The following is a 10,172-nucleotide window of genomic DNA, read 5'->3' as shown; positions in this document are numbered from 1 at the left end:
AACTTCATGTTGAATGCCTCAAATTCCTGATCCCTCTTCACCAATAATTCTAATTAGATAGCAATGTAAAACTAGTTAGGTAAAAAAATCAACAAGTTTACTTTATTGAAAACAACAAATTGTATTTTTATCTATTTTTGAAATAAATCCATTATAAAAATCGGCAGCGCCCATAATACGTTTACCATGAACTCCTACACGTTTTACACTAATCCAACTTAAATTTGCACACTCAACTATTAATAATTTATGTGTTCTGTTATATTCAACATAACCTGGCTGTACGCACTTTCGTGTAGCGTCACTGAAAATGTTTATATCAAACAATCTAACCGGAATTGAAAACCAAGTCGTTTTCAATGGTAGAACTGACTTCACTGCTCTTTGCAAATTGTAAATATTAGTTGCAGTCAGAAAATCCCATTTTATAGTGGCAAATTCTGGAGTTAATTTTGGAGCTGTAACAACGTTTATAAAATCAAATATTATTGCCATATTACTATTAAAATTGTTTAACTCTTACCATAAGTGACACCTTCACTTGGCTGAGGCTTAGAATTTGATAAATATCTGTCAAAATTGTGTAAAGTGTTTACTAAACATTTTCCCCCCAGCAATGCTAGCTTTTCATATAATTCTGGCATTTCGATGTGACGAGAAATTTCAATTTTTTGCTGATAAACTATCTCCCCTACATCAAATTTTTTAGGTCTAATATTCATTATTGTAATTCCAGTCTCTTTATCACCATGCAACAATGCATAAACAATAGGAGAAGCCCCTCTCCATCGTGGTAGCAAGCTTCCATGGACATTTAGCATGCCTCTGTAATTTTCCTGTTTATTTCAGATGAATCATAACACACAACATAGAGGGGACAGAACTCACAAAGGAAACTTCTCAATAAGTTGTTCAGGTATTAGGTACCCAAAAGAAACCACTAAACCTAAATCAAAACTGGATTTTTCTAAATTAGGTGGCCATTTATGTATTTTAAGATTTTGCATGTTACTATACTTCCAGACTGGATTTTGTTGAGAACAAGTTACAACTTCAAGAGTAGAAATTATTTGTGCTGGATGTCTGCTGGAAATTAAGAAATATTTATTTCAGATAGTCCTGCTCCACTGTTGAAAATAGTTCATATTTTATACATGAAGCTACCTAGGCATATAAATGAGGATATTTTTAACATTTGTTCAATTTGATTGTTGGCTGATGGTAGGTGAAGTAAATGAGAATAGTTAATAAAAGGGAATGAAACCGAATCTTTCCAAAACTCACACAGTGAGATGTTTACTAATGAACTCTGGGCGCCGTGAAGGTACAAATATTGGCAATATCTCACATTTTGCAACTTATAAGAATAATTATTGATTCATGGGAGGCTTGGAGCGAAGGTTACACATACCATTCATTAAGCAAAGCTTTTAAACTGTGCAGGGAGAAGTCATCACTTCCAAAAAATAGAACTTTCCATGGTGGTTTCTTGAGTTCTAAAAATTGTTTACTTTTGCAGTAGTGTTTCGATTGTATCTTTGAGATATTCTTATAATAATGTAGTAGTTTTAACATCTTAATATATAAATAAAGTGAGTATTAATGAATTATATTACAAATAATAATTATTATTAAAAAATTAAAGCGAAAACATGAAATAAGTTATATTCAAATTTGAGGTTAGAATTAGATGTTTTAAATATCTAAAAGAGAAAGGGGCCTTATATCACCTTGTGCAGATTGAATCTTCTCTTTTTCTTTACATTACATGTAACAAAGACAGACATAGGCTGACCACCTTATGACAAGTTCTCGATTAGAACTTATTTTAACCTCAATCAGCTCCAATTTAGCAAACTAACCTCAACAATGTAATATTTAAAAATTTATAGAAAGGCACATTTTTCATTTATTTTGAAAGCACATTTTCTCATTATTTTTCTAAAATTTTAAGATCAACCAAATTTTGCCATATAAAATTATACTTTTTTAATGGGTCGCAAGACGAGAAAGGGGCGCTCAGTGCGGAACAATAAAAATTTTCACACAGAACAGGAACAAGTAACCAATGCGCCCCATTCTTTCGTTATTCATAAAGGATTATCTGGAGGCGATACAATGGAATTAACCAAAGATTTCAGGAGGGTAATGGAGCCATTTACAGCAACATCTCTGAAGGTCTGAAGAAATTTTTGTCCATTGAATAACAGAAGTATTGTTTTCATTTAAAAAACTATAATTTTAGGAAAGGAAGAAAAATTCTTTAAAAGACTTCGTGTCTGTAGCAGGCCCTCTACATGTCTCTCATTTAGTGCTATTCTCAAGAACTGAACTCGGAGTATACTTAAAAATAATGAGGCTTCCTCGAGGCCCCACTCTTACTTTCAAAATTCATAATTTCTCTTTGGCCCGTGATGTGGTGTCCTCTCTGAAGCGCCAAATGGTAGTTGAAGAAGCCTTTAAGCACTCGCCATTGATAGTATTAAACAGCTTCAGTGGAGAAGGTCTTCATATGAAATTAATGGCCTCTATGTTCCAAAATATGTTTCCCACTATAAACTTAACAGACATAGATTTAAACACCATTAGGAGATGTGTGCTCTTGAATTATAATCCTGCCACAAAGCTCATAGAGTTTCGTCATTACAACATAAAAGTAGCACCTACAGGGCTTTCTAAAGGGGTTAAAAAGATAATTCAAGGCAAGGTGCCTAATTTGGCTAGATGCCAGGACATATCTGAATTTTTTTCTAAGTAAGAAGTGTTTTGCTGGAGAGAAATTTTCTTCAAGTGAGAATTTTAGAACTGCCATTATGTCGGAAAGTGAAGCTGAAGATGACGCTGCAAATCATGTTACAATAAATCAGAAAATTATATCTAGAGGTAACATAGAGAGTGGAAAATCTGCTATCAAACTTACTGAATTGGGACCAAGGCTTACAATGCAATTGTTTAAAATTGAGGATGGTTTATTGGATGGAGAGGTGTTATATCATGATTTGGTTTATAAATCTGAGGAGGAAAAACTGGAGATTCAAAAAAAAAGGGAAAGTAAAAGGTACAGCAGTTTTTAAAAAATTGTCAAAAGTTGCTAATGTTTATATTTTATTTGCAGAAAATTGAAAGAATCTCGAAAGAAGACTCAAGAGGCCAATAAAAAAGCAAAGGAACAGTTGCGAGAAGAACATAAAGCTAAATCCTTGAAAGGAATGAATAAGGAAAAAGAGAGTGATGTACTGATGAAAAAAATGGTTAAAGAGGCTAATGAAGAAACAAAAATGGCAGAAGATGATGATATGGAATACTACCGGGAAGAAGTTGGAGAAGATCCAGATACTGGTGAGTTTTCTATGACTCTTTCTTTTTGTTTTGCATTTAATTTTTTTTCCCAGATTTGTTCTCAAGCAGACCTCCAGGACTGAAAAGACCTGCAAAACCTTATCAGTTTAAATCTAAGAAAGCCAAGTTTGATAATAACTTTGATTCAAAAAAAAACAATAAACAGAATAAGTCAAATTTAAATAGACCTAATATGCAAGAGAGTTGGAAAAATAAAGATAAAAAGTTCAAGAAGTTTGATAAGAGGGGTAGGAAAGGAGTGGATAAAACTAATTCTGCAAGCAGGGATCGTCGGCCTATAGGAGGGAAAATTGCTAATAAGAAGTTTAATAATAAACATAGGAAATAAAAGAATTTGTAAAATAAATTGTGTATTTCATTGATTTCATGATATTCAATGGTATTCTCAAATTTTGTGATAAATGTTGTAAAGCGACATTGTTGAGATTTTTGTTTAACGCAATTATAATAATAAACTTCTCTATTTTTTAAACATTCCTGCTTTGGTAAATTACAGTGGATAACCAATATTTTTCCCTAAAATCTCCCACATTGATACGTTGAAAATTAATTATCAATGACTAGAAAATATAGGAAAAAATGGTTAGCATTAGAAATGGAGGAGTTGATGGAATTGGAAAACCTACACGTTATTATATCTTAGACTAGATTTCGATTTTGTAGCCTGGAAAAGAATGCAGTAAGAAAGCAATCCCCATTTTTATTTATGTTGCCAATTTACGCCAGAACAAATCTGGGACACTTCATATTTTCTGAATATTTCTGGAAGTAATTGAAATTTTGTAGATATTGAAAAGGTAACATCCCTTTCTCATAAAGACACAGGTTTGTTTCATTTGACTTATCGTATCTATATTGAGTTTCGATATCTCCCATGTTGAAAATCCGATTATGAGTACCCTGTAGCGATATAGTCCGACAACTATTAAACTCAGTTATTTGGTGGTTTTTAGTTTTATTAAAATCACTGTTAAAAATCACTACTACTACAGAGAATAAGGCATTTATAAAATTTCAAAAACCACGGTACATTATTTATTTAAACATTATCTGGCCTTTCTGCTTGAAAATTATGCGGCAAGATGAATAATCGCTGCTTAAACGGATTCTCGTTGCTGGAACCACACCGGTGACACGGGGAAGGAGGTGAAGCCACAAAAAGTATGTTAAGGTACTTTCGTTGTTGCAATTGCTTTTTTCTGTTTTTCTTGTTTCGATATTTTCAGCATTATTTTTTTAATGAATCGGTATCTTTTGGAAAGATTTTAGTAAAGTTTTCCTCAGTTTGCTCCGAAGAAGATTGTAAAACTTTCACTGCATGGCTCTTATCAGGTAGAGACTCAATTTTTTTAGCATCGGCAGTCCTTTCATGAATGGTATTTTCAATATTATGATTTTTGAGTGTAGCTTGGAAGCTTTTATCTAAACCAAGAGACCAACGACATGTCCCATTCTCTGCGCAATTTTTACACTTCCCGCAAGCACAATTCTGGATAGATGACTCTTTCACAATATCAATTTCCTTGCTCTTTGTGTTCCATTTTATCACCAAAATGTTGTTATCAACCCAATTACGTTTTCTTTTGCTTTCTTTCAGAAAGTTGGAGTTTGATCTTTTGAAACACGTTTTAATGGATAATACTGAAGAAGATGCTAAATTAGAAAGATTGCCAAAGGTGCTTGTGGAAGGTTTAGAACTCTGTTTTTTCCAGGATGTTTTATTGGCTTCAGTATTGGGTTCTGGATAGCTGCATAAACGTGGTTGAGAGGCTGTTGTTATGACTGCACATTTTGCTATGGAACAGCCACAATTGCGGCAAAACTCTCTGTCTAGAAATACAAGTATCACTAGTTCAAGTGGAAACATAGGTATTGTGCAAGTGGGAGAAGGACCGCAAAAGGTGTAATATGCCTCCAATAAAGACTAACAAAGTGTTATCAGATCCCTCACCGTTTTAGATTTTTTACTAATATACGTTCTAGTAATAGATTAATCATTTTTTTAAATTTATTTACATTGCTGCTTTTTGTTCTGATGTTTTTTAAAATTTCTATCGCTGCGAAGCCAAGGTAATCGATACTTATCGAAGTCGGTTGGCTTTATTAGAAAAGTTGGTCTTTATTGAAGGCATATTAAACCTTGTGTGGTCCTTCTGCCATTTGCACAATCCCTATGGTTCCCCTTTGGCGATACCTATAATATAGTAACACTATCGCTAGGATTGGGAACGGTACTTACCAGCCTTAACCAAACCATCAATCGCCTTTTGATTCTTACATTTTTTGTTTATGTCTTTCTCAGGGGAGTTGAATAGGCCCTTGGTTTTGCTTATAATTTTCTGCATTATTGAGAGTTTCTTCTCAGATTTGTCGTTACACGCTCTGACTTGATACACAAAATATTGTACAGCACGAATGGGAGAATGTTTGCAGGTGTTCTCAGCCACTTTATTTTCCACACGTCCGCATTTCTTTAAACTTTTTTTGAGTTTTAATAAAGTTCGACTTGATGAGTTTCGAACCCTTTCTGACACTGATGATTTTATGGGCTCATTGTCCTTGAATTTATCTGTAAAGTCGTCAATCTTAGCACAGTTCCTTAATTGATGTTGCTCGTCAAAGTCACAAATTTTCTTAAAAGTGCTGGAAATTTGGCCGATTTTGCAATGGCCTAAAAGGTTGGAAATTTTCGGGGCCAAAGTATCAACCATGTGGATGTCTGTGGCGACCGCGCGAAGTTGGGAGGGTTTGGCTTTGGAGGCGTATGAGAGCTTCATTCCAAATTCGTCTCTATAACAGGTTTTCTTCGAAGAGAGCCCCAGCATACCTACGGCAATTAAATAGCTAGAAGATAAAAACAACAAAAATATAATATTACTGTTATTTGTTGGCTCAGTTACGACGCTCATTCTTCTCAGGCTTTCTTTAGTATTTTTTGTCTGATTTTTACTCAAATTTTTCAATTTCATTTCAGTTATTATGGTTTCATAAAACACCTTTGAAAAGCTGCCCAAAGGTATTTCAGCAGTGTCCGGCCCTGGGAGTAATTGAGAGGCTCGTTCTTTGGCTAATATTAGCAACTTTTTGCTCTGTACTTTTTGATTGCTAATAGCAGTTTTTGTCACAATTTTTTTAATACTTGTAGGCACTAACACTGGAAGTTTCTTATTATTTTTACCGCAGAGTGCTAAATTGCTCAATGAATTTTCTGATCGGGATCGGGACAAATATACCTCTTCTTTCTTTCTTTTGGTCCTATTGATAACGTTGAACGCCGAGGAGGTCGAAGAATGTTTGTCTCGAAAACTGCTAGAGCAAGTTCCTAGAGATTGGGTTGCGATCCTAAGTTTCAGGTCGACAGGGCTTGCTGATACTGAAAATATCCCACGACACACATTTTAAAGTTGATTTAATTAATATTAGTAGATTAGATGTAAACTAATTAATATTAGTTTACATCTTAAAAAACCTTTTTTTTGCTGCACTCACCTGAGGTCGCATTACTATCTGAAGAATTTCGTTTTTGCAAAATAAGTTCTTGAACTTTCACTTTTTTGCGTTTCTCGCCATGAACATGCCCATATTTACTAAGTCTCAATGGCTTTCGATATTCTCGCACAGTGTAAATTTTGCAGGAGGGTGCAGTTTTCGTCCTTTTTGTCAGATTCATGATGTTACCCTTAGAAGGCTTTTTCCGTATCTCTATACTTGTTTTCACATTTCCAGTGAAAGGTGAATTTTCTTTATGCGGTAATTTTTGCATGGTACCATTTGCTTTCTCATCGAAATTTGTGCATTTTTTTCTTATCCTCCTCGTGAGAAATGAAAATGGTTTCACAAGCTGTACTTCCGGTTGTTGGTGAGAAGTAGGATTTATTGATTTTTCAACGCTAAAGCAGAAATTCTTAAAACTGGAGTTATTATTAGAACCAACATCATTGACCAGATTAATATAGTAGCTTAGCTTGCGCTTCGTTAAAAGCTTTTTGCAGGTTTCCTTGGGCTTCTCCTGAACAGAGCAACCCTTAACGAAGAAATACAAGACTTTATTAATGGGATTGATCAAATCTTTCTGGTTCTTGTGAAACTCTTTTGCGAGATTTGTAGAGTTTTTGACTTTCTGCAACCTCATCTGCAGAGATTGGTTGATTACGGTGATATCATCTTCATCCAAAGGAAGCGATCTTATGCTCGGTGCATACGGCAGGTGCTTCCTCATTTTCTCGTTCAGTACAGACTTTCTGCAGCATTTAGCTGGTCTGCAAGCACTCTGCAGATTGTCGGTACCAATGTTCTGCAACTGCAACATGATTTTGCTGGTCCTGTTCTGAATGCCTCTCTCTCGTATCTTTGAATTTTGATTAGAGACATCAAAGTTCAAAGAGGAGCAAATCTTAGTGCGCCCCAAAGGAATGTACTTCTCACTGATATGATAACTGAAGATCTTGTCTTGCGGTTTAGTACTGCTGGCTTTGGATGTTGACTCAGGATCTTTCGAGTCATCAATGTCGTTGAAGATATTGCTGATGCTTATTGAGCGACCTCCACCGCCACCAGTTAAATCTTTTGGCGTCACCGTCAAAGAAATCACCAATTCTTCCCCAGTTTTTGTTTTCAAGGATAAGTTTCTGGTTTCAAAGTATTTTATTTTTGTATCGTCTGTAGTGTTCCAATCTTGCTCCGGCTCTATCAAAGGCATTCGTTTCTTGAACTTCTCCTCTGGCGCATCCTCCTCGACGCGGTGCACCACGTTGTTTTCTCTAGAGCCTTTATTGTAGAGAACTATAGACTCAATACCATCAATTACTTCACCATAAGTATCAGTATCTTTAGGTTCATCTTTTGAAACATTCTTTCGCTCTTCAACAGGGACACCTATAGACACTTCAGGTACCATTGGTGGTTTTTCCTTTAAACCTTTAGGTTTTAGCGGTTCTTGTTGCGTGCTTTGAGTTTCCTCAGTGCTGAAATATGCCGGAATTGTGTTTTCATGTAGTGGTTTCTGCATATGCTGATGTCGCCGGGCATCTGAGCTGGTGTTACACTCTGAACATTGACGGATCACTATTTGAACATCTTCTTCGTCGTTATTGCAACCTTTTATGCAGATGATTACATGGTCGCTTTTGCACTCCTGCAAATAACCTTGCAAAATATCAGAATCCAGTGAAGAAATTACTTACCTCTAAATCTCCAGGTTCTTGCCCCCCAACAAAGCAGCGTTCCGGACATAATTGCAGGTCTTCATTTCGGACTTTTGAAGGTTTTTGAGACGTTCTTTCTTCTTTAATTATATTATTATCAGTAGGGATTGGTTCTTGAGAAGGAAGCGGTAATGGCGGAAATGGTGCTTCCTCCGCTCCTGTTTGGCGTCTACTGAACGCGAGTGGTTCCTTTGGGCTACTCACTTCCAGATCAATTAACTTTGGTGTTGCGTTCTCCTGATCGTCTTCAACTCCGCGCATAGCATGTTTATGCTGTGTGACTGCCCCTTTGTAGGGGATTGCCAAATACTCGTCTACCGCTTTGAGGTAATGAATGCACTTTAATAAAATATTTCTTGCTTCACCTACGTCATTCACTTCTGAGATTTTATCGACATTAAAAGATATATTGGATGTGGCAGGTCTAGGGGGAATATTGTCCTCCCTTGTGGCTCCTCTCGGTATTTGCGATTCTGAGGTGGTAAATGGAATTTTTTTAACTGAAGGTATTAAAACGGACTCATTGGGCAACAGGGCGAAAGAGTCCTTAGTTGGAAAAGGGTTTGACTCAAAGGCGCTTTTTTGGGGACTGTAGCTGAGTACAGATTCAGTGTTAATCGCAGATGTCAATTCAGACCCAATTTGCGCGGAAGAATGGCATTCTGTGGAGCTATGGAAGGCGTCCAATTCATTTCTAATATTCTTAAGCAGGCTATTAAGTTCTAAAATAGTTAGCAACAAAGTGGCATCAACATGAACCGTCCCATCAGGATAAATCTTTTTCCAATACTTTGGCGTGTTAAAACTTATATGCCCGATATTAGTCTGGAATCCCACCGTCTCCAGAGTCATGCCAATAACCTCTACGATTCGCATGGTCTGCTCGATGATGTCGCAGTCCGCAACATCAATAAAGTGCTCAGAAACTTGAGGATGTTTCACAAGACGTTTGATGATGGGCCTGAGTTTGAAGCTTGCATAATTCAGCAATTCGTTGAGGTCCATGTTGTATCCTGCAGGTCTCACAGTTTTCAAGTTGCGTTTGATCTGCGATGGAGTCGCGTTGAGGCCGCGTAATACCTTTTGAAACCTCATGTTGAACGATTTTTAACTGGAATTTTATTTTCACTGGTTCATAATGGGCAAAAGGTTTCTAACCTTTTGGAGGAGTGTCAGGATGTTATGACAAAAGGTATTTTTATGTGTCCTTTAGCATTCTAGATTTTATTTTCGTGCACGTAGCCCCTCTTTTTGAATGCGCTTTTTTAGATAAAAATACGTTTAAATTTAAATCTCACGTGTGTTTTAAGCCATAACTCGTTTTGATGCGAAAGAACAGGTCGAAAGAATTCAGCTATCGTCACCATAGCTATGGAATTGTCAGGGGTACATGAACGGCCACCTGAGCTAGGTGGCACCTACAGTATTGGCCAAAATTATTGGAATTTTTCATAAATTTTTATTCAACATATTTAATGTTACTGGATGAAACAAGTAGCCGCTCTGTATAAATATAAAAAATCTGTTCATACCGGTTGTCAAAAAAACAGGGTGTCCGGAAACAACGGTGAAATATTATGTGAGATTACTCTAGTTATTAAAGTAATT

At 36.0% G+C, this 10,172-nt stretch overlaps 3 protein-coding genes across 4 annotated transcripts; 1 reads left to right on the top strand and 2 right to left on the bottom strand.

Annotated features, from left to right (window-relative positions):
* Positions 1 to 80: 80 nt before the first annotated feature.
* On the bottom strand, positions 81 to 1,681 carry LOC136339763 (methionyl-tRNA formyltransferase, mitochondrial). The gene is made up of 4 exons (XM_066283230.1): positions 1,412 to 1,681; positions 889 to 1,086; positions 524 to 825; positions 81 to 458 (listed from the first exon to the last, which is right to left on the bottom strand). The coding sequence occupies exons 1-4, from the start codon at positions 1,573 to 1,575 to the stop codon at positions 103 to 105; spliced, it is 1,020 nt and encodes a 339-aa protein (XP_066139327.1). The 5' UTR covers positions 1,576 to 1,681; the 3' UTR covers positions 81 to 102.
* A 161-nt stretch (positions 1,682 to 1,842) lies between these two features.
* On the top strand, positions 1,843 to 3,706 carry ppan (Brix domain-containing protein peter pan). Its single transcript, XM_066283221.1, has 5 exons — positions 1,843 to 2,178; positions 2,246 to 2,754; positions 2,804 to 3,058; positions 3,116 to 3,339; positions 3,393 to 3,706. The coding sequence occupies exons 1-5, from the start codon at positions 1,993 to 1,995 to the stop codon at positions 3,686 to 3,688; spliced, it is 1,470 nt and encodes a 489-aa protein (XP_066139318.1). The 5' UTR covers positions 1,843 to 1,992; the 3' UTR covers positions 3,689 to 3,706.
* Positions 3,707 to 3,892: 186 nt separating this feature from the next.
* On the bottom strand, positions 3,893 to 9,786 carry LOC136339757 (uncharacterized). 2 transcript variants are annotated; one of them, XM_066283211.1, is made up of 6 exons: positions 8,544 to 9,786; positions 6,850 to 8,494; positions 6,239 to 6,733; positions 5,987 to 6,187; positions 5,600 to 5,929; positions 3,893 to 5,190 (listed from the first exon to the last, which is right to left on the bottom strand). In XM_066283211.1, the coding sequence occupies exons 1-6, from the start codon at positions 9,657 to 9,659 to the stop codon at positions 4,589 to 4,591; spliced, it is 4,389 nt and encodes a 1,462-aa protein (XP_066139308.1). In that variant the 5' UTR covers positions 9,660 to 9,786; the 3' UTR covers positions 3,893 to 4,588. The 2 variants fall into 2 exon arrangements, with proteins under 2 accessions (XP_066139308.1, XP_066139307.1); XM_066283210.1 differs by having other exon boundaries at positions 5,600 to 6,187; positions 8,544 to 9,785.
* Positions 9,787 to 10,172: the final 386 nt, after the last annotated feature.

This window comes from Euwallacea fornicatus, chromosome 6, assembly GCF_040115645.1.
Source record: "Euwallacea fornicatus isolate EFF26 chromosome 6, ASM4011564v1, whole genome shotgun sequence".
NCBI lineage: Eukaryota > Metazoa > Arthropoda > Insecta > Coleoptera > Curculionidae > Euwallacea > Euwallacea fornicatus.
Note: the sequence above shows the minus strand (reverse complement) of the source record. Positions and strands in the feature narration are given on the sequence as shown.